General features: G+C 46.4%; 1 protein-coding gene across 1 annotated transcript in view; it reads right to left on the bottom strand.

Moving 5' to 3' along the window:
* Positions 1-20,008, bottom strand: part of LOC146203416 (phenazine biosynthesis-like domain-containing protein) — a 38,183-nt gene extending 18,175 nt beyond the window's left edge. The window contains exons 1-5 of the mRNA XM_084588751.1: positions 19,793-20,008; positions 10,588-10,687; positions 10,384-10,482; positions 8,626-8,738; positions 3,321-3,350 (exon numbers count right to left, since the gene is read on the bottom strand). Coding sequence (XP_084444877.1) covers positions 3,321-3,350; positions 8,626-8,738; positions 10,384-10,482; positions 10,588-10,687; positions 19,793-19,903 — 453 coding nt within the window. The 5' untranslated portion in view covers positions 19,904-20,008. The remainder of the gene's footprint in view (positions 1-3,320; positions 3,351-8,625; positions 8,739-10,383; positions 10,483-10,587; positions 10,688-19,792) is intronic.
* Between the last annotated feature and the right edge of the window lie 4,228 nt (positions 20,009-24,236).

Here is a 24,236-nt window from a genome sequence, read left to right as displayed (position 1 = left end):
GGTTCAACGAACGATAGCGTGTGCAAATAGGGGAAACAGAGGCTAAAACATTACCTTGAACTACACGACTTCATTATTTTTTTTCTTTTTCTGTATTCCATTTTCTTTCTTTTTTTTTTACGGATGGCTCAGTAAGCTCCGTCAGGACTGGCTGTCGGTGGCTCGGTGTCCTCCCTATCATTTATTGCTGATGACCATGCGCGCTTTCCATATGTTGCGGAATCATGTGCTAATGCATTTTCAGGACTACGCTGACAGTGGCGTTGGCTGCTCACGGAGAGGGGTGAGCGCACACGCTGAAAACGCCTGTGGCTACACTATAATGTTGTTTTACAAGGGTTTGTCTGATGGTATTTTTTCTTCTTATTTTGCAGGATTTTTGAAATACTGAACAAAAAAAAAAAGGGGGGGGGGGGGGGGAACCGCCGCGATACTTTGCTACAAAATCCGTTGTTAAAGGTAACTGAATCGGTAACCCCCTCTATAACTTCACAAAGCACACTTCACCCTGCATTGGTTAGGGCGCTCGACTGCTGTGCCCAATAAAATCCCTTGATAAAACGAAAGTAGCGACTTTCTGTGAACTTTGCCGTCGCTCCGCGCCCCCTCTCAGATCCTCCTCTCTCAACTCTCCCATCGGCGCTCTTCTCAACGGTGATTGGCTCCGCGGGCCGTCGCCGGGAAAGCGCGCGAAAAGTTCGCTCTTTTTGTGTTTTCATTTTTAGCCGGCGCCATTTTTTTAGGCAGCCGCTGTTTGTAGGAGCGAGCTCCCTAGCATTTCGTTCTTGCACTTCGCGCTATTCGCGCTGTTTTAATGCAGCGCTATACCGAGCTGCTGCATATTTATTTGCACAAGCTGTCGTGAAAAAGGCTTCATTCTTTTCGCAATTCCGAGCGGAAAGAAGGCCACCATTCGAATAAAAAAGTGGTTCAACAACATCGGCAGCAAGCACTTCACCCCGACGAAGACTAGTCACCCCTGCTGCCTCTGCGACGTACTGTGCATTTGTTCCAAGCGACATGAAACTGCTTGCAAGCGCATCACAAAGCTGATAATCTCACTTAATTCACTGATCATTTTGCGCCGTTATGCGCGTTATTGTTTTGACTTCATGGTTCCGCTCAACGTGCAATATAATAGCGACAGCTGATGCATACAATGCGCATACAATAGCCGCTTTAATTTCTGAACTAAAGGTCTCGCTTTTCAGCGCTAACGCGTGCAATGAGGAAGATTGTTAATTCATTAATAGGTTTATGTCGCAGGAGCGTGTAGAGGACTCTTTCGCAGAACTTGTCCACAGAGTGTATATATATCCGCACCTCAGAATTTTGTCTCTTTAGACCCTCGAAATTAGACCTCGTCCTGATCTGGCGAAAACTGATGTTCAACCTAATTTGAATATTTACTGGTTACGTCCAAATTTCGGTGAGCCTCCCTCAGAATGTAGCCCCAGAAACCCCTTAAATTTGACCACTTCAAAAGGTGGCAAAATTAATGACCAACCTCATTTGCGTAGTGCGAATTCAGGGATTACCTCCAAACCTAGGTGGGCCATTGCCAAAATTTAGCTCTCTGGACCTCCGAAGTTTGACCTCGTCCGATCTGACCAAAATTGGTCCAACCTAATTTGCGTATGGCGAATTGAGTGGTGGCCTCCAAACCTAGGTGGCCTATTCCCAAAATTTAGCTCTCTGGACCCCCGAAATTTGTCCTCGCCCCAATTTGACCAAAATTGGTGTCCGACCTATTTGAGTATGGGAAATTCAGTGGCAATCTACCAATCTAGGAGGGCCACCCCCGAAATGTGGCCCTCTGAATCCCCAAAATTTGTCCGAGTCTGACCGGAAATTGGTGTCTATAACCTATAGTTTGCGCATGGCCAACTCAGTCTTGACTCCCAAATTTAGGTGGGCCTGCTTAATTATTTGCCTAGTTTAGCGGGCGTCATGTCCATTTTCGTAGCGTAGAGTAGCCGTCGGCCTTGGACCCGAGAGGTCTAGTGTGTACAAAGAAAACAATGCTGTTTGGTCTTTAGTTGACATAGGAGTATTTTGTACGTGCGCACCCTGTCGCAGTTATCAACATAAGGCCTGTACTTCTTCCACATTTTGCCACTAAAAAGTTGAAAGCGTTGTGGGTCACGTTTCTTTAGTCTAGTCAAAGCAAAGGAAAAAAATATTGGTCATACTAAAATTAGAGTTGACACCAATGTGGATGAACTTCCGACAAGGTGAAGTATCGGTGGTCGACAGGGCCAAATTTTGGGGTACGGACGACGGGAAATCGGTGTCCTGATCTTGGCTCTCGGTTTCGGCTCGACGTCAAATCAAGGCTGCCGACAGCAGGAGCTAGATCCGTTTCATTCTTAACAGAAAAAAGTTGATATTCGATCGTTTTCAAGCACCCGCCAAAATTTTTAACTACGAAAACAACTAAGCAGCTGCATGTGCACTGCGCGGTACCAAACTCAGTCTAAACCTTATTGAAAAATTTTAGGATGACCATCAAAGCATTTGTTCCAGTCTCTTGATAGCAACCATCGCATTAATGAAACTCCGCTCGTTAACAACTTCATAAACTTTAGTTCCGCTAAAATTAGTTTGAGGTGAAAATACATTTAACTCAGCATCGGTATGCTGAGAATATTCAGGAATGTTCAAATATATAGTAAATATTATGCTTAATATGCTATGACTGGTTGAGACACACGGTAATGAAAAGTCAAAAGGAACGTGAGGTGTATGCAGCAAGCGGTTTTTGTTCATGCGGCAAGCGCTCGTAATGTGCACTTTCATTGCGCGTACGAGACGCTAATTTATGTGGCTCGCGGTACAGTCAAGCAAGTCGCATGTCTTATTCGTGTCTTTATTCGATAACAGAGCGTGGAAAAAACGCAAACTTAAGAGCGCGCGCGCGTGCCAGCCAATTTGCCGGACGGCGAAGGAGCGCTGCCCAAAAAAGCGTTCCGTGTGCAGCGCGCGCAGGCGGCGGGCGAGGATATTCGAGGAGGAAAGTGCCAGAGTGGAGGAGAGTGTCGCTACTTTCAAATTATCGAGGGACTTTAGTGCCCAAGGATGAGGGATCGAATTCCGGCCGTGCCGGCCACTTTTCGGTGGAAGTGAAAAGCAAGGCCTCAGGTAGCCGAAATTTTCGGAGACCTCCACTATGGCGTCTCATAGCCTGAGTCGCTTTGAGACGTTAAACCTCACAAACCAAACCATCATCTTAAGCGGAAAGAAATGCTCGGAGGGCGCACCGTCTGGCGGGAAACAATATATTGTTAGTCTGATCCGGGAACTGTAGGCGCTGTACTCACTTCAAGGAGGCTCCGGTAGTTTGCCTCTTCCTGCCAGGACGGAAAGGGCGCCGCAGGGTTGTGGCAGCATGCAAAGTAGTGCGACACAAAGACTATTATTCACCACGCTTCCATTTTTGCTGGCAGACAAAAGCTCGCTATTATTTTGATACCCTCAAACATGCCACCCAAATGAAGACTGGCTTTGCTACTTAGGTGACCAATATATTTCAACATAAATTTCTTACTACAGCGTCATGGTAGAAGCCAATTTTACGGAACCGAGGTGGACCGAAGTTATATTAATTACAGCAAAAAAAAAATGCAAATAAGGTAAGAACTCAGGTGGGAGGAGGGGGACTGTGCCTCCACGTAAGATTACTTGGGAAAGGGGGGTACCGGCGAGCCTGGTCACTTGTTTTCATTTCAGTCAGCTACGAAAGGTATATATTCATGCTGTGCGGTGGAGATATCGTCATAAGGAGGATGCATGTAGCTCTGTCAGGGGGTGAAGCTGCGGTGCGAGGTTAGGGGGAAAAGTTACGATAGCACATTTACTTATGGCTTAACAAGTAGTGGCTGGCTTATTGGCTTGATACAGATGATGCAGAAGAATACAGCGCAATATATAGTGACAGGGACAACAAATAGGAACGCAAGCACAGATGCTAACAACACTGTTTATTGACTTGAACTGGCCTATAAAGCCACCAATCCCAAGACAGTACAAAGAGAAGCAACCATGACACGATTATCTCGTTATCGATTATCGATTATCTCCCCTTCCCTCCAACTTTAACGTGTTCATGGGTGCTTGAAAACAACTCTTTTTCAGTCAGGTGCACGGACGGCGTGATGACACACTTATTCGCTCCCAGAATGCACGACGTGCTGCTGTCGGCAGTTTCAGCTTAGTGTTCCTGTATATGCTCCCGTTTCAGCTTAAAGTCACTGGAATTGAGTTGCTTTCTGCGTACTTGATCTCACCTTCGCGCAGTTAGAAGATCATATTGCCTCGCAACGAAATGGAATTTTTATTGGCTTATGTGTCGTGCCAATCTTGAGTGACATATTTTCTCTCCAAGACCACAAGTTACGGGATCGGTGCGCTGGGCTTGAAGTCGAAGGATATATTTAAACACGAGTATTCCTGGTTGTAACCGCGTTTACTGACTGCCTTCAGTCGTTAAATATAACCTCGAGTGCCTGGTAGATGGTCACTTTAGATTTCTGGATATGTGCTTGTATTTTGGCTCTGAGCACGTATGCTGGGCCTGTGAGCCAAGGGGCAACAAGCCACTTATTTCGTATATTGTCCCGGCGAAATAAAAGCTAGTAAAGAGAGCTACAGTAAAATCTTGTTTCATGAGCGCTCTTGAGAAATCATGAACACGTCGACAGCAAGAGGCTTTTCAGATTCAACTGCATCGTCTTCAGGTAAATGGGTATCCAGTACATATTTTAAATCCTGTAGCAGAGACCGTGCTAAAAAAAAAAAAAGAAAATCAAGGAAGCAACCCAAAGCAAACGAGTATTAAAGGAAGATGTCTGTGATACCGTATCTATATACTGCTTCGCGGAAATTAAAAAAAGATTGAAAAGAAAGCAGGAATTGACGCTGTCTTTTCGGTGCCAAATAAGTTCTACTAGTTTGACAAAATGAGAGCATAAGAAAACCAGACTGCATGACCAAATATCGGCAGCGCCTTGTAAAATAACTGCTAAAAAAAATGTCTATTTCATTCCACTTTCATGTGGAAATATCTATATCGGACAAACAGAAAGGCGTCTAACACAAGACTTCAGGAGCACAAAAGAAATCTGAAAGATGGCAACTCGGGTGAGCAAGTGTAAGAAGTGTACGCCTGCCTTTGATAGAACACAAGAGTAATAGCAGATGCTCAGCCTCAGACCATTTCAAAATTATTTTATAAGTGTGTGAGCACGCCTTCCGTGCACCTGAGAGTGAAAGAGTTGTTCTTAAGCATCCATGGGCATGTTATATAGGAAGGGAGGGGCTGGAGCAACGAGATAATCATGCCATGGTTGCGTCACTTGTTTGTTGTTTCTTTTGTCAATTGTCTCGGGACCGGCGACTATAAAAGACGATTCAAGTCAATAAACGTTGTTGTTGGTCAATGCCTGTGTTTGTATCCGTCTTTCTTGTCCCTGTCACTACTGCGCTGTATTCTTCTGAACCATGGCACTGGGTTGGGGAAGGTGAAGGGAGGGGGGGGGGGGGGGGAGGATGATGCGGCAGTGCCACCGCACTGCGTCCTGATGGGGCGCCTCTTTTCTGGAAACACTGTGTGCAGCATAACGTTTTCGGTATATTTTTAAAAGGGCACTGATAACCCCATGCAGTTATTGCTCTGTAAAAAAAAAAAAAAAAAAATGATTATTTAACTTTTTCTGGCTACGAAATTGACGTTTGTCCGGCTACAAACGATGCAATTATCGTATTATCGGCGCAGAAATTTGATTTAAAAAATCTTCCCGCCTGTCGATTCTTCCTTAGACGTTCTAGAGGTTGTCGCAATAACAACGAGCCACGCAGCGACGCAACCAGGGTGTAGATAACCCAAATGTGAAACTACTGGATCTCCAGTGGCTGCACAACAGTCCTCTACATATAACGCATTAGACTACTAATAAAGAAGGGTGCAGAGAGACACGATCTCCTTAGTGCTATTCACCGCTTACTTACAGGAAGCATTCAGAGAACTGGGTTGGTAAAAGTTGATAAACGTTAATGAAGAATGCCTCAGTCATATGCGATTCCGTGATGACATTTCCTTGATAAGTAACTTAAGGGATTAAGTGCAAAAAATTGGTAAAGAACCCAGACAGGGGAACCGGTCTAAACATTAATGTGCCGAAATATAAAGCAGCCTCAAAAGGACAGGCAACCGACACGAACTGACCGCAGATTTTGACCACGAAATGTGCGTAAATAACTACAGATTAATCAGATTGGCATGGAGCGCATTTGGCATGTACTTTCCGGTCGTGCATGAATGGCAGCTTATCAGCATCCCTCGAGAGGAAAGTACATAGCAACTTTATCTTATCGATTTTCACGTGGAGGCTAGCGGAAACGGTTCAACTTAAATTGAGGACACCGTAGAAAGCTAACGAACGGAAATAGGTGTAACGGATAGGAAGAGTGCATGGTGGGCCAAGGAGAAAACGCATGTTACTGACATTCTAGCCGAAACCAATAAATGGCCATGGACAGGGTATGTAATACGAAGGCATTTCATGGTCGCTAAGTGTAACGACTGGATTCTAGAGGAGACTAACGCCGGAGAGAGTGGATGAGATTAAGCTGCAGCTGGCACAAGACCGCGGGTTAAGACTGAGCTACATATGAGCGAAAAAGTGAGCGACGCGACAAGGCGGCGTGGCGAAAGCGATCATGCATGGTTCGCTCCGTCGCCTATACTGGGGAAGATACATGAATGCGACAGCGCGATCCGAGCGAAAAGGCGACGTCGCTCTGTATGGACTGTGTTGCTGACAGATCTTAGTACACCGCAAAACTATTGGCAAATGCAACAACAGTCATAACGATTGCAAGAATTGAAGTTATTTTGCGACAACATGGGGCAAATTAAAATGAATTTACAACAAACCATATCACATTTGTGTTAACTTACACTGTACAAGTAGTTACGTGACCTCTTGTTTTTCGGTTGCGATTGGAAGTTCTCTGAATCCTTGGCCGTTCACCATTGTTCGTATAAAGCGAAAAAATTACGCGGTAATGCACAATCTCAATGAAACACTGCAAAAGAAAGAAAGTGTGCAGAATGAGCGGCAGTAACGTACGCTTCGTGTTCGTGCTATTGGCTGATCGCACATGCACTGCCGGGTGAACGAGTGAAATTTTCTATTTTGGCAGATCCAAGCAGCCAATCGACACATGCATTTCTGTTCGCGTGAACACTTTGCGCGACTCGTGCCGCCGTCGCTTTCGCGCGCATATAGCTCAGGCTTTAATTGGAGGGGTGCGGGAGAAGCCCTGAGCTCGAGCAGGGTCTTTGCTGGATGTATGTCGCGATGGAGACGGCCGCCTCCTCACCCTCAAGCCAGAACCTGTCAGAGGGGCGTGTCAACGAGTGCAAGCAGTGTTGGTGCGTGTGTGTGAGAGTGCGGGAAAGTGAGGCGACAGAGACACTCCCTCATAAACTGGCCTGCCTTTCATCTAGGGAACATAGGGATTTCAACCCTATAAAAACTGACGACAAGTGTGTGTCGAGGGTCGGCAAAACGGAGACTGTTCGTCTAGTCAGTCTCCCAATAAAAACGCTACCATGTAAATTTTGTCTATAAAAGTTTCCCATCTCACTTCAAAGTCGGTTCCCAGCCGCCTCGTCCTTGATCCTGCTCCGACAACCAACCTGGCCTACAACACTCAACCTGGGTCACGACAATCCCGACAACGATGAAAGCGAATTCGTCGGCGGCTAAATGGACTGTTCCGACGACGGCGGGGGCGACACGATGAAAGCACTCCGCTACCGATGTCACGTTTACTACACGCTGTCATGTGCGGGGATTCGGTTAGAAGCCCGGCACCACGGACGACAACAAAAGAAGAAAGCGAGACTGTTTTTAAAATGCCTCGTAAATTATTATCTCTCGCGTACGCGCAGTAGCGCCACTTGGCCATACCAGTGGGCCTGCGCATGCTAGGGCGTCTCCACTACTCCAAACTCAGCGCAAAGAGCATTGTAACATAAGAGGGAACACGCTTGTTACGTCTGTCTTTGCGCCGTCTGAGGCGCTTTCCTTTGCCACAATAGTGTCAGTTGTGCTACTGTGCCTAATCTTTTATTGCGAAAGCAATACTACGACAGCCAAAGAGAGACCTCGGGTGAAGAGGCGTGGCTACGGTCTTCTCACAAAAAAACCAGCCTGCCATGACATTTGAATTCACGTTACCCATATGCCACGGGCAGGAGCTGCCAACTCCTTTCATATGGGAGGGTGACATCAGAATCAGCCTGACAGAACCGTTTGCATTCTCGTTACCCCTACGACACGCAGGCACGTCCATACGGCTTGGTTGAAGCGTGACTTTATATGTGGGCTGATAGCTTACGCTCTAGCGTCATACCCTTAATGGTCTGAGCTTAAGTGTCCCCAATAATGTAGCACCTTACACTGACAGGGCGTGATAGGGGAATAATGTAGCAGGCAAAAGAAGCTTACTCCGTTGCTTTCGCAATTCAACTAGGGTTAATCAGAGCTAAATCGCAACTAACTTTTTTCCTCAAAAGCAAGAACTATTGGTAGTCCTCGAAACATATCGGACACTGACCACTGTCACCGATGTCCTCGCTGGCAAGTCAAGCAAGATGGCGTCGTCTGGCTCTTTTGATGCTTTGAGTACACCACTCTTGGTGTGAAACTGGAGGTCCTGAGACGGATTTTCTGCAAAAGGGCTTTCTTTATCATGCTTTTGAAGAAAAACTGCACAACAGTAAATATTTAGGGAGCACGCGATCTGTAAAAAAAAAAAAGAAATAGAGAAATAGTTGCATCCATGTCGGCTCCTATATAAAATTGCTATACTTAAAAATTGATCCGCTGACAAATGGTAACCATAAACGCAAACAGCAATGTTTCGCTACATTAAAGGAGTCAAAGGCATCGAAATTGTTGACCTCGTCTTTGACAAGGTTCTTGTTTAACGAGAAAAGCTTTTTACCTACTATGTTTTGTCGCGGAGGAATTTTGTGTGGTGGTCATGAATTCAAGCGGAATTTCACTGCAGATTTAGTGCCTGAGGGACTGAAGGTAATGAAATAAATGCGTCGTATAGTAAGCCTGCGCTATGCTAAATTAAGGTGAACCGCGGACCAGTGCAGATGCTGCATGTCTCTAATTCATGCATATACTTCCCGAGTAGTACTCTCTGTATACATAGTATGCGACGAATTGTGGTCTCTGACCGCCCAAAACGATCACCGAAACCGTAATGTTTACTATTTTAATCTGCTCGAGAAATGCTTGTTTAGGGCCGATTTTTCGAAACAAATTGCTTCGATTTCCAGCGGAGAAAATGTTAACTTATGTTTCTAAAAAAATGTATTCAGAATAAGATGTCTCTGAGCGTTGGCTCTTCGCACGAAAAAAAGAAACAATAACAACAATGAACGAAAATAAGAATAACGCTAGCTAAGCGGCGAAAAACTGTCGATACCGAGAACGGAACAAGGAAAAAAAATTAGGGTGACTCTTAAGCACTGCCTCGTTTTGTTTGTTGTATCTTGATGTATCTCGAAAGATTTCAGCCACGCGCTTGTATTTCTATACAATGTTCCAGGTTATGCTGTTCGCGGTTTCATCTAGATGTTTCTACGCCGCTTTTAAGTTGAGCGCTGATGAGTGAAACGGGCTTTCTTAGTTTGACGACAGCCGAGCACGACTGTTGCTATCGCCGTCGCTGATTGCCTAGTTCTTTTGCGGGAGCAAGTCAGCCCAATAAAGAGTTCAAACCTCCTCATTTGTCCCCACTACGTGAGAATATTTTGCAATGCATCAGAGGTACAGACCATTCCCATCAATGAAGATGACATCTTACAATATTCCAAAGTTAATTATCACGTAATCACTGTAAAACAAACCACCCAATCGGTTTTCTGTGGCAGTACTAAACATGCTAAGCATCGGAAGGTTATACTGTTCCCATCAATACGTGCATCAGCTTAGAATATTCAACAGTTACCTCACAAATTAAATGCAGTGTTCAAGACGGCCGGATCTAAAAGAGAATATGGCAGACCAGCGCCCGGGAGAGAACTGAGGCTCGAGTTGTGGGAACCTGGTGACGCTTCAGACTAGTTTTCAGTAGTTTTTAGAGCCATATTTTCTCCATAGCAAACTTTTTCTTTCGAATACGTACTACAACTCGAAATAAAAAAATAAACCCATGCACCCAGAAAACAGTAAACGATTTTTTTTTTTTACAGTGCTAATTGCACCATGCATTCATTATTGCTGTTCTTGAATTATGAGCTTACATTATAGTGAAAGGACAAGAAATCTCCGTTCAGTGAATAGCAACCAAACGAACCCCACTCGCTGAAGATGGCTGCCGCCGCCGCCAGTGTCGCATGGCCGCAGAGTGCCACCTCGTTCTTGGGCGTGAACCAACGCAGGTTGAAGCACGAGGCTGAAAGAGTATGTTTTCTGAGTGTGAGTCACAGAACGAGCAGTGAATGGAAAGGAACACTCGCCTGCAGAAAGACTGGAATCCATGGCAGACGCGTCCACTCACCATTGTCAAACTCATCGTGAGCGTTCTGCTTGGACACAAAAGCGGTCTCCGAGTGCCTCATCTCCGCAGCAATCGACTGCTTGCATGGATCGTCAAGCTCCTGTACATATATTCGTGTGCTTTATAAGAATGTGCAGATCGCAACGATTCTGCTAACGGTTATGAATGCACTCGGCAATTAGGTTACCGAGATGGTTCCAGGTGCTTACATTTGCAGCACGTTGCGACTCTCTTTCACAACGGAAACGTCTGCGTACTCTAGCCTTACGTCCTCAGAGTTCAGCGAATAAAAAAAGAAACTGCGATACTTTCTGCCGCACCTTGCAAACAACAAGGACAATCATAGCCGCAGCCGGCATTTCGTCTCTATGCTCTCTCTCTCTATCTGTGTGTGTGTGTGTGTGTGTGTGTGTGTGTGTGTGTGTGTGTGTGTGTGTGTGTGTGTGTGTGTGTGTGTGTGTGTGTGTGTGTGTGTGTGTGTGTGTGTGTGTGTGTGTGTGTGTGTGTGTGTGTGTGTGTGTGTGTGTGTGTGTGTGTGTGTGTGTGTGTGTGTGTGTGTGTGTGTGTGTGTGTGTGTGTGTGTGTGTGTGTGTGTGTGTGTGCGCGTGTGTGCGTGCGTGCGTGCGTGCGTGCGTGCGTGCGTGCGTGCGCGTTCTGAACTCGTCGAGCCAGTTTGGGTGGCTGACCGCAAAGCTCGAAAGAACTAACACGGGGACAATTGACTGTTTCCATGCAACAAACCAAACGAGTGCGATGCGACGCCTCCTGCAAGTACGCTGTTCTAGCATGTTCGCCCCTCATCATTGTATACCCGCGAAAACAGGTGGATACTATGATTCTGGGCGTCGCCCGAAGCAGCACACAGAAGAACGTCGCCGACCGTACGCCGGCGCAGGATACGACTTCGTGAAAATCCCGAGTTTTACGCTGCTCAAGTGCAGTGAAGGAAGGAGTCAACAGCGACAGGATCCGCCGGGCGAGCTCGCGATGCGAAGAAGACGCCTTCGGACGCATGGAGGAAGGAGAACCGCGATGGCGCCACTCGTGACATCGCTTCAACACCAACCTCTTTGGCTTAGCGTGGCCGGTCAGCCACAGACTCTCGAAGATGTTGCAAATCTCACCGGTGGCTGTACGCCTAATCGCCTCATTAATCGATAACGTCACCTTGACGCAGAGTCAGGAACTATATATCACTGAAATTCACAGCGTGCGTAATGATTGCCTGATAAGCTTTTCTCGCGTGAAAGCTGCTGTGTACTGCGTCAGAAATTGGGATAGATCTCGACACAACACAGGCACGTACACACACGCACGCGGCTGCTGCCGAAGCGGTAGGCTCATGGTAGAACATCCGAACATCCGCCTCGCGTTCGGGAGGTACCAGATTCGATCCCCGGTGCCGCCGGGTACCCACCCACCGAAACATGACTTTTCAGAGACATGGCGCAGGTTTGTGCGAAGTTTGAAACTGGCGTCTTGGCCTATTTGAACATCCACCCGCAGTCTAGCGTGATAGAAATCGCCGATGTATTGAGATGCAGTTTTTCTTCTGTTTGAGGAGTTCTCAAAAATCACAACATGGATCCGTATAAGATATGCCTGCACCAAGCAGTGGGAGGGTCCGATTTCCAGCGCCAGCTCGATTTCTGTGACTAGTGCCTAATCAAATGCGAGGAGAGTACTGAATTTTTAGATCAAATTCTTCAGAGATTGCACGGAAAATCTGCACAACGCCCATTATTGGTCGGTCGCCAACCCACACAGAGTACGAGGACAAAGACATCAGATTCGGTGGTACGCAAATGTATGGTGCGGGATATTTCAAGGACGCATTGTAGGCCCCCACTTTATTGACGGAAACCTCACAGGCAGAAACTACACAGAGCGCATCAATAATTCAATTCAATTCCTTTATTTCAGAGCAGTTACAAAGCAACTTTGAATGGCCCCTGGGCTAAAAGTTGCACTCAGCAACTTGACGACGGCCCAGGGGCCAAAGTACAAGACAGGAGTCGACGCAGTTTTCAGTTTACATAAATAATAATAAAAGCAATCCACTCTCAAAACCGCAAAAATATGTACAAGCATAGTTAGTGCCAAACGCAGATGCATATGAAATAGAAACTGTTGTAATGCAGAAGCACATCACAAACCAAAACTAACAACTACATCGTCTTACCTAGACAAGGCACATAAACAGAAACAAAGTTCGAGAAGATGAAAGTGACGCGTATAATTCTAGCACAGATTACAAAAGAATATTTTTGTGGTCATGAACTTCGCTTCAGAACTTCCGCTTAACGTGCTGTAGTTGATGTGGTGGATGGATGGATGTTAAATGCGTCCCCTTGAAACGGGGTGGTGATAGTCATCGCCGTGCTGAACCTTTCTTTTTTATGCTTTTCAACTTAGACTATACTCTGTTTCAGCATGACGGGGCTCCACCACACCCACTCTATCGTCACGAACTTGGACACGAACTTTCCCAGGGAGTGGATTGGGAGCGGTGGGGGGACCGAATGCACGGCCTCCAAGGTCACCAGACTTATGTCCCCTGTACTTTTTTCTCTGAGGATACGTGAAAAATAAGGTTTATACGACGCGGCCATCCAGCCTTGATGACCTGAAGCATAGAATTAATGTGGCCTTGACAAGCTTTCCACAGGACATGATTGAGCTCTCTGTCCGCGCGATGAAAGATCTTTTTTATTGCGATAGCAATACTGCGCCAGGTTTCGGCCCGTCGCGTCGTCCCGGGAAGGGCCACGTTTGACCTTGAAAAGCCGCGAATAAGAGGAAGAAGAATAAGAGAAAGAGGAAGAAGGGGAGGAAGAAGAAGAACGTTCGGTCGTCGGCAGCTAATACGTTTGCTAATCTAATATCTCTGCACCCCAATTCTTGGCTGATCCCCCAGTGTGCGTATGTGCCATCAAATTAGAAGAGAACAACAACAACGTTTGCTCCACATTCGGTTCAGCAGCATTGAACCCTTCTCATTTATATGTGAGCTGGTAGCTTACGCTCTCGCGTCATACTCTTAAAGGATGAGCTAAAGTATCCCCAATATATGTAGCACCTTACACTGATAGGGCCTGATAGGAGAATAATGCAGCTGGCAAAAGAAGATTCCGCCGTTGCTATCGCAATTCAACTAGGGTTAACCAGAGCTAAATCGCAACTAATTTTTTGCTTTGCATTGCCATTGAAGGACAGCTTTTCGAGCACGTTATGTAATGCTGAACAGGGGCGATGAAAAGAAATACGAACAAAGCAGAGCCTAAGGCGCTATTTCATTCGCATTTCTTTACATCGCGTTTTTACTTCGGTGGTAGCATTCTCATCATCATCATCATCATCATCATCATCATCATCAGCCTGATTATACCCACTGCGGGGCGAAGGCCTCTCCCATATTTCTCCACTTAACGCGGTTCTGTGCTAGCTGCATCCACTTGACCCCCGCGAACTTCTTAATCTCATCCGCCCACCTAACTTTCTGCCGCCCCCTGCTACGCTTTCCTTCCCTTGGAATCCAGTTTGTTACCCTCAGCGACCATCGGTTATCCTCTCTTCGCACTACATGTCCTGCCCATGTCCATTTCTTCTTAATTTCTACTAGAATGTCGGTAACTTGAGTTATTTCTCTGACCCACTCTGCACGCTTTCTATCTCTTAATGTTACCCCTACCATTTTTCGTTCCATAGCCCTCTGGGTTGTCCTCAACTTAAGTAGGACTCTCTTGGTTAGCCTCCACGTTTCAGCCCCATAGGTGAGTACAGGCAAGATGCAACTGTTGTATACTTTCCTCTTGAGCGATACCGGTAAGCTGCTAGTCATAATCTGCGAGTCCTTGCCAAATGCGCTCCATCCCAATCTTATTCTTCTTGTTATTTCCTTTTCGTGGTCCGGATCTGCGGTTACTACCTGTCCTAAGTAGACATATTCGCCTACTACTTCCAGTATTTCGCTACCTAATGTAAACTGCTGTTCCTTCCCGAGGCTGTTGAACATTACCTTAGTCTTCTGCATATTGATTTTCAAGCCTACCTTTCTACTTTTCCTGTCTAGGTCATCAATCATTATTTGCAGTTCATCCCCCGAGTTGCTTAGCAAGGCAATGTCATCAGCAAATCGCAGATTACTGAGGTATTCTCCATCTACCCTTATCCCTAACTGCTCTCATTCCAAGTTTCTGAATACTTCCTCTAAACAAGCTGTGAATAGTACTGGGGAGATTGTGTCTCCTTGCCTTACACCTTTCTTTATGGGAATTTTGTTACTGTCTTTATGCAGAACTATGGTTGCTGTGCAGCCACTGTATATATCTTCCAGCACTTTCACGTACGGCTCGTCTACCCCCTGATTTCGCAATGCCTGCATCACCGCCGAAGTTTCAATTGAGTCAAATGCTTTTTCGTAATCAATGAATGCTATGTATAAGGGCTGGTTATATTCCGAGCATTTTTCTGTCACCTGATTGATGGTATGGATATGATCGATAGTAGAGTACCGTTTCCGAAACCCTACTTGATCCTTTGCTTGATTGCAGTCTAAGGTTGTCCTGATTCTATTAGCGATTACCTTAGTAAATACCTTATACGTAACAGACAGTAAGCTGATTGGTCTGTAATTTTTAAGGTCCTTGGAGTCCCCTTTCTTGTGAATGTGGATAATGTTTGCATTCTTCCATGGTTCCGGTACCGTCGATGACACCAGGCACTGCGTATACAGGGTGGCCAGTTTTTCTAGCACGATATCCCCCCCATTCTAAGCATTAGCATTCTAAGACGCCTCCGAGATCTTTTTGGCTGGAGCTGAAGCGTAGTTGACTTGTTGCGTGAGGATAGCATTCTTTTCTTCATGCTGGGGACCTGCCGCTTGCTTTCGCTGATGGGTAGGAGGGCAATTAAGAAGAGGATGATGTGGGATTCGGGCTTGCTGCGGCTGCCCTTTGCGCGGCCGCCGCCCGCTTCCCAGTTGTTCTCCTCGTTCCCTTTCTCCCGCCTGAGGCGGCGGAGAGGGGCTCGGACGACTTGTCACTGTCGTTCGGGCCACAGCTCCGCCCTGGCGTCCCAGTGGGTGTTCTCATTGGCGCCTTTTGGCGGGAACACGGCACCGCTTCGACGGCCGCGCTCGCGCGACTGTCCGAGCGGAGCTCAGGGAGAGACCCCTCCGAGACATCGCAAGGTGCGTACGCAACTGTTCTTGCCTGCCGGCCTTTGTCCGCGCAGACCAGTGTGTACTCGAGTTCGTCTGCTCCGGGTCGTACCTGAGAGCGCAGCTCGAGCCTGTCGATCGTGATCCAACGATCCGAGACAGGCGTACCTTGCGGTGGTTGCCCGCTCTCTCTCAAAGGAACCCTCTGGTCACTGCGAGAGAGAGAGATCACAGCACGCCTTTGCGTGCTTGCGGCGCGCACTCCGTGTCACTTCGTGCGCGCAGGGGAGCCTTGCTCCTCGCGCGCTCCCGGGGCACGGTTACTTAGTATGTGTGTGTATGTGCGTTTGTATATATGTGTATGTGCGTGCGCGCGCGCGCGTGTGTGTGTGTGTGTGTGCCGCTGGAGGATGGCGTTTCAATAAACGTCTTCTGTGTCACTAGGAGGCTTGTGTTTTGCAGCGAAGCGCTCTCCTCCCTGCGGAGGTTGAGTGCCCGCTGTGGTGTTTCAGTGTGCGCGTGGTAACGGCTGATCGGGGCTTCGGTTCGCGCGACGCTCGAACCCGCGGTGGTTGGTGGCTTATGCCCACGTAGAAACCACAGTCTTTTGTTACCACACTGGTAAAAGCCCAAAGAAAAGAAATTTGACCGCGGAGAGCACCAGAGTCGCGTTGTTCGCGTTTCTCTCCATTGCAATAGTACACACAGTGTAATTGCTAACTGAGACACACTTTTTGTTTCTTCCACACGAGCAAATATTCTACCGTCAAATATATACAGTTTTATACATAGATGTTTATTCCTCGTGGCTGCAATGTCGAATGTGTTGGAAACCTTTTTGAAAGGCTCAAGATTAATTTAGTCCGCTTGAGCGTCATTACCGTCTGCCTAAATGTCACTAACATATGTTAATGCACTTCAGCCTTATAAATCTGAGCTGCGTTCGAGAGCGGCCGAGCGTTCTCCAATTAATATGTGAGACCCCCCTCCTCCCCCTCCCCCCCAACCCCCACACACACCAAAACAAAAGTACTATACCACACAGTGCGGCACACCAAACAGATGCCACCCTCGAAACAAAAATCTAGTTAGGCGAGCGACAAGAGCACGAGTCGCCTCGCCGCCGGGCCTCCGCACCGGAAACAAAAACAAAAAAGGTCCCTCCTTGGGTACCTCCTTGGGCGACAATACCGGCGGCAACACACCACCACATCATGCACTTTACGGCGATTGATTGTTTTTTAATGGTTTCCGTGCTTACAAACAGCACTCGAAAAAAAAAAAAAAAAAGCTCCCTTTCATCGCTTTGTTGCGTGCTGTGGTACGGCTCTGTATAGCGTCATTAGACCGATCCCACCAGCCGGTTCCACGACGCCACGCCTAGCCATGGTGCATGTAGTCAATCGGCCGCTCCAGCCGCCCGGAGTGCCTGCGCCCCCCGTGTTTCCGAACGGTGCCAGAGAGCATTGGGAAAATTCGCCTGTTTCGTTACTGGGCGCTATAAGAGCACATTGGACAAATGACTCTAGTTTTATGTATTTAGGCGATAGCTTATACATCTTGTCCGGCCGAAAAGCCGTCGGCATTGTCGGCACAGCTTGTCGTACTTGTAATAATGGGGGCTGCGTAAAAAAATTAGTATCATGGCAACTTGTGCTTTGCCTAATTGATAAACGAGCTAATGAAATCAATGTGATCAATCGATTAAAAAAAGCGAATAAAACAATTTGGAAAAGAGGGGTTCAAGAGTCAAAACGCTCAGAATAAAAAGCCAATTTGATGATAACTTAATAATTTAGTGCAATTTACCAATTAACAAGCCGAAATAATTGAAAAAATGAAAACATATGTGTCATATTCTTTGAATAAAATGCCAGAGCTTGATGGTGGTTTATGAAAATTTAGAATGTGTAATAATTAAAAAAGATGAAAAATCAGAAAGAGGGGGGCCTCAAAAGTGTGAAAATTCTCACAACGAAAAGTCAATGCTTGACATGTTAAGAAAATTTACTGCGTAACTGATCAAATAATTTTGAACAATTGAAAAAGTGAGAAACTGAAAAAACGGGTTCAAAAGTGCTAAAATTCTCAAACTGAAAAGCCAATGCTTGATGATTCTAAGGAATAAAATTTCAGGGTATAAAATAAATTAAATAATTGATGTAATTTAAAAATTAAAATTAAAAAATTGGAAAGAGGTTGAAAGGTGTCAAAATTCTCGGAATGAAAACGAATGCGTGATGGTGCTAATTAAAACAATTTAGGGTGTAATTTATTAATTAAATAAAATCATTAAAGAATAAAATATCGCAAAAAAGTCCAAAGCTGTCAAAATGCTCGGGATGAAAAATCAATGCTTCATGGTGCTTGATAAGAAAATTTAGAGTGTTTAAATGATGAAATAGTTAATGGAATATTTGAAAAACTTTAGAAAAGGTGGTTCAAAGGTTTCGAAATCAGTCTGGTATCACTGAATGCTTTTGTTTTTTTATTTTATGCTATTGAAATTTTAGTTGATCAATCATACACTTTAATTTTTTTTTAATTACCATCATCAAGCATTTACTTTTCATTATGCACTTTTGACCGGTCCTTCTCATATTTCAGTTTTTCCTTTATTTCGAATAATAAATTCGTCAATTGCACCTTCTCAGTTTTCTTGATTAGTATATCAAGCATTGGCTTTGAACTCCATTTTTCTATTTTTTGTTATTTCAATGATTTGAACAATTGCTCGCTATAAATTTTCTTTATTAGATCATCAAGCACTGTCTTTTCATTCTGAACATTTTGAAAAGTGAGAACCCCCTTTTTCGATTTCTCCTTCTTCAATTAATATACTTAATTGATCAATTACATAATCTAAATTTTCTATTAGCTCATCGTGCATCGACTGTTCCTTATGAGCATTTTGACACCTTTGAACATTCTTTGTTCAATTTATTCCTTTTTCTTTTATTTAATTTGTTGATTAATTACAATAATTTCTTTAACTCGCATTCGTCTATCACACACCAGTCAACCACCAATCACCAGAGCCCCAAATTACCATGATACGATTTTATGTATGCAGCTCTCGATTATTTCCCATACGCGCTTCACAACTGAACGAGGCTATTGCTTAAAAGAACAGATTAAAGGACCCTTAGAACGATTGCCAAAACCAGCTGTGGTGGTGCAGCCGTGGTTATACCCTCTGCCGTGCGCGCGAGTCGCTCACAGCAGAGAGCACGGGCAGCGGAGGAGAGTTGCTAAAGTTGATTTTTTTTTTTTTTTTTCAGTGTGACGAGGAGTTCGCCAAGTGTGCCCGCAGAAGTTTCCACGGTTTCCGTTTCGTGCAGCCTGGCGACAGAGCCGTATTTCCGGACAGTTCATGTGGAAGCGGTGTGGCAGGGTCGCCAACACTACGCGAAAACAATGCTGCCGGACAGAGTGAACCAACTTTTTCCGCAGGGTGAACCAGGATTTAACAGGAAGACTCTTCGAAACATGATCGAGAGAGAGAGAAGAGAGAAAAGAGACCCGAACAAGCATGCTCACTTGACGGCCTTACACCTGACATACTCTTTTTGTAATCAGGGCTTTTTACGCCTCGTAAACTAGGATAATGTTTCAACATGATCCGAGCCATTTCTTAAAGAATCCACGGTGGTCGAAATTTCCTGAGCCCTCCAATACTGCGTCTCTCATAGCCTGAGACCCTATACACACCGAACCAAACCATTTCTTTAGCGCGCACTGATCCATTCTTGAGCCTGTGTTTCCATTCCATTTGAAGAAAGACCTTTATGTTTCATTCGATATTTGAATCTAACTTTTCGTGTCCGGCTCATATTCGACAAATTCGATGTCCATAACCTCCTAATTTAGTTCATTCGCTGTTCTGCATTTCTCAAAGTGCGCGCAATGCCAAATTCTTGGTAAGATATATATCTGAGGCTCGTGATAAAACACCGCGTGGACCGATCTGCCTTCAAGACGAGAAGTTAACCTTTTCCCTCTCTTCTGAGGACAAAATTTCGTATCCGAGTTCAATGTACTTACGCTGTCATCCTCTAGAAAAACCACCGCCGCTGGGTTGCCGCGGAAGGGAGCCTTCGTGAAGGCATCCACGACGAACAGTGGAAATCGGCCTGAGCCCGGAGCCGCTTGCATGTCGCCGTTTCCAGCTTAGACTGTTCTCGAGATAACAGCACACGCCCGTGTCGCGTTTCTGGTGAAAGGACGACTCAAATACCTCATCCTCGTTTGCAGCAGGCCTTATCACGAGCAACTTTATCCCTCCTGGGTGGCTGTAAAGAAATACAGACTGCGTCTTATCACCTGCGCTCGGAGAACATTGGCTGAAGCTTGTTAGTTGCATCGCATTTGGCCAAATATGCGTGAAGTGTTCTTCAGCTTATCATGGTGCTTGAGTACTGAAATCACAATGGGAGCTCTGTTGAAAGAAAAAAAATACTTCTCTTTTGGATTTTAAAGGCTCTTGCGCTCTAACTTTCAGGTGATTTGTGGCAAGAACTCATTTGCTTCTTCCGTTTCAACTCCGGTTTCCCTGGCTTCTTTCATTCAGTTAATGCCTTGGTTTCGCCTAAACGAACATATATGTGCCATATTGCTGCTTCTCCTAAAGGTGCAGTAATTTATTCAGTCTTAACCAGAAGGACTCATGCCTGAACTGACTACATGGAGCGCTATTCGTTTGGCAGAGATAAAGGGCCAGAAGCATTTCTCCTCAAGGGTGGGCACGATGGTAGACGCTATCAGTTTGCAACCAAGTGTAGTTAAGGGGCCTTATAAAGGGACAAAAATAAGAAGTAAGCTTACAGGATAGTTATGAAGCCCATAATCATAAGATGGAAAACATCGTGGGGGAGCTTAGCATACATGTTTTGCTTCACCTAACGCATGACACGGCTGGCTGAGAGCACTCCTTTCATGAGCAAGAGGCGTGGCTGTCAGCTGCATTCGTGAAGCGAAAATGAAAATAAATCTGCCCCAGATCTAGACAGGGATTTCTCTTGAAGCAGTTAAATGTTAGCCAGTGCCCTAACTCAAGCGACCTTTGCAAATGCTGCAAAATGCATTTTCAGTTGCCCCCCCAAAATGCTGCAAATCATTGTTTGGCAGTAGCACCTGTGCGGATACACATCAATCCCCAGTCCCGTTGTCGGCCACACTTTCTGCACCTGTGGGGATACACATGAATCCCCAGTCCCGTTGTAACGGCTGCACATAATTATCACGCGAGGTTCTGTGCGCGCTTTAGGGAGGATAGTGAGAGGAGGGCACACCAGCCACCCCTGCCTCCCAGTATCCCGCAGCGACGCAGCCGCGGCTTTCCTTTTGTAGCGATAGCTGCACTGCGCTAGTTAGCCGTGCCACGGCCGCTCGATGGAAGCGCACTGCCGTGCATTTCGCCGTATGTCAATTTGGCCGCAAGTGCGCATACGCGAAACCACAGCTTCATCGCGAGTGATGTGCGGCGCCCGAAAAAAAGAGAGGAACGTCTTGCCAAAGTAGAGACGCCAAGATGCAGAACGTAATAATAATAATAAAATAATAATAATAATAATAATAATAATAATAATAATAATAATAATAATAATAATAATAATAATAATAATAATAATAATAATAATAATAATAATAATAATAATAATAATAATAATAATAATAATAATGCCGCGAACCATTTAAATCATCACCTGTTCTTTGTCGCACAAGATGCGTCGGGACGTATCTCGAAGATTCCAGACGCTCGCGTGTGTTTCTACAATGTTCCAGGTCATGCTTGTCACCGTTTGCGGCTTTATCTAGATCTTTCCTCGCCGCCTTTAAATTCAGTGCTGACGAGTGCAACTGGCATTCGTAGATCGACGATCGCTGAGCACGATTGTTGCTATCGCCGCCGCCGACTGCTTAGTTCTTTTGCGGGCGCAAGTCGGCCCAATAAAGAGTTGATTCCTGGCAAGATCAAGTCAACGGCATTGTCACCACCACGTGACATCTGGTGAAGGGGCTGAATCCCGACAGCGTGACGTGTCCACGACTATGGCACCCGTTGAACAGAAGCCACCTTTGGATTTCGTCCAGCCCCGTGAGCCCCCCTACTTCCAAGGACGGCCGGATGAGGACGCGGAAGACTGGCTCGACCTATTTCAGCACGCGTCAACATACAACGCTTGGACTGAGAAAAGGAAGCCAAGCGGCAATACTTTTCTCTTCAAGATTCTGCCCGAATTTGGTTCAAAAGTCGGGAGACTTTATTGAAGGATTGGGAGACATTTAAGAGAGAGTTTCTGATGGCTTTGCAAATGTCGTTCGAAAAGAAAAAGTACAGGCCCGCCTTCAATCCCGAATTCAACTCCCTAATGAGTCCGTCCTTGCTTACGTTGAAGAGATGAAGCGTCTCTTCCGCCGCGCCGAGCCCGACATTGCAGAACAAGGTAAGCTTCCTGATGCGCGGTGTAAACGACAAACTTTCTGTCGGTCTTGTACGCCAGTTGCCACAGAGTGTGGGGGAATCCTGCCAAGAAGCAGCTAGTATAGAGAAGACTGGAAGCAAGGACCCGACAGTACAACCGGCCACTCGAAGTCTTACCCACAGGCCACTATGACGGCTCACCTACATGCGGAGATGACCTGCGGGATCTAATCCGCGATATCGCCCGCGAAAAATTACGATGACTCTTGCCATCGTCCCAACAGCCCCAAATAGCGACGCTTGCGGACGTCGTCCGTGAAGAATCCTGCAGGCACTGGGTGTTCCTCAAGTGACGGCTCTAGCACAAGAAGCAATAGAGGTGAATTACGCTGATGCCTTACGCCGTCCTGCACCCCGACGCGACCCACCAAACCCCCCTCGACGCGAACAAGCTTCACCCGAATGCCGCCCCTTGGCCCCCGCCCGACAAGCCTACCAACGACCTCCAAGTCACATGAAATGCGACGCCTGGAGGACTTCCAACAACCGCCCACTATGCTTTCATTACGGTGAGGCTGTCCATAACATACGCCACTGCCCGTACCGACGAATCGGCCTCCGCGGATTTGCATCGACGCCCCACGACTACGCCCCTGTGAACGACCGCAAGAAATCGACAACTATCTGCATAGCGGTGAGTTTGCACCACCAAGCCATCGGTTCAGGTCCCTATCGCCATACAGGGCCCGCTTTGCATTGCCAGGCCGCAACTACGACGACAGCATGCGAGGAAGGTCCTCAAGTCCCCGTAGGGGAAAGTGAAGACAGCAACCTTTGGAGGTGAGGTTGCTGAACGGCGAAAAAAATCCTCCACCATCGATAACGAGTAAAGACGACGCAGCTATTACATCGACGCTCCTCAAGAAAACGCCCTCGACGATCATGCGCCCAGACTTCAAAGTGACACCGCCGCTACGCACGACGTCAACGTCTCCGACGACGCGACCATACTCCATGCTGACACCTCCACCCAGCGAAGTGGCCATGGTGTGCCCCGGCCGCGACCTCAGCACAAGACGGAGCAGAGATCGAACACCGAAGCCAACATGCAATATGAGGATGCGAAAAAGTGACCTCGAAGTTGCTGTCGACGGTCGCACGGTTACCGCCTTAGTGGACAGCGGAGCTGACTATTCTGCCATCAGTGGAGCGTTGGCGATCACTTGGTAACATCATGGCCTCCGAGATCGCCCTCGCGCGCGTGTTTCTCTACGGCCGTTCCAATCGGCGCGCGCCCCAGCCAAATTCTGTAAGTTCGTCAGTTCCTCCAGACGCCACCAGGCGCCAGGTGCGCCTATGCGTCGATGCATCGTCCAGCCCGCTCGCGGCGTATCTCCGTTGGCGGTTCTCTCGTTTTTTGCGCATGTACATTGACGAAAAATTTGTTACGAACGTGCCACGTAGCCATTCATATTTAGCCAGTTTTTCAGCAAAGACTGACCGCAATGTGTGTCGGAAATGTTTCACAATTTAAGTGTTGTGTTTGCTACCGAAGCGGAGTGCTGATGTTCTTGCTGTGTTCACATAATGCGTTCCGTTCTACTTAGAATTTACGCATTGTGCTCGAGTAGATAGTTTTATTTGCTTGTGAAACAGTTACTCGTCAAGACTACCTCCTGTAGGCACTCAAAGAGAGTGCCTAACGGTCACTCGTGAAGCCGGCAGTCAATCAACGTTACGAGCGTATGCTCGAGTGGTCAAAGGCATGCATGTTTCTCAGCAGCAAGGTCTTGTTGCAGTTTGGTGAACTGATGAGACATTCGTTTTCCTCCCCATTTTTAATCCTAAGGCTTCTGCGCTTGCTTGCAAATATAACAAATTCCAGTGGAGCGTAAATCGCTACATTCCATGTGTAGCGTACATGTCGCTAGCTTATGTTGCTTACTTCGAGAGGTGCTCTCTTCTAGTTTTGTGCACCAAGAAAGGACCACGCCACTGAAACAACGAAGATAATCATAGAAAAGTTGCTTAGGCCACAGCTAATCAACGCAGGAAAAATAGTAA

The sequence above is a fragment of the Amblyomma maculatum genome, chromosome 1 (genome assembly GCF_055883805.1).
Source record: "Amblyomma maculatum isolate TAMU_Amacu chromosome 1, ASM5588380v1, whole genome shotgun sequence".
In the NCBI taxonomy this organism is placed as follows: Eukaryota; Metazoa; Arthropoda; class Arachnida; order Ixodida; family Ixodidae; genus Amblyomma; species Amblyomma maculatum.
This window is presented reverse-complemented; position numbering and strand designations above follow the sequence as displayed.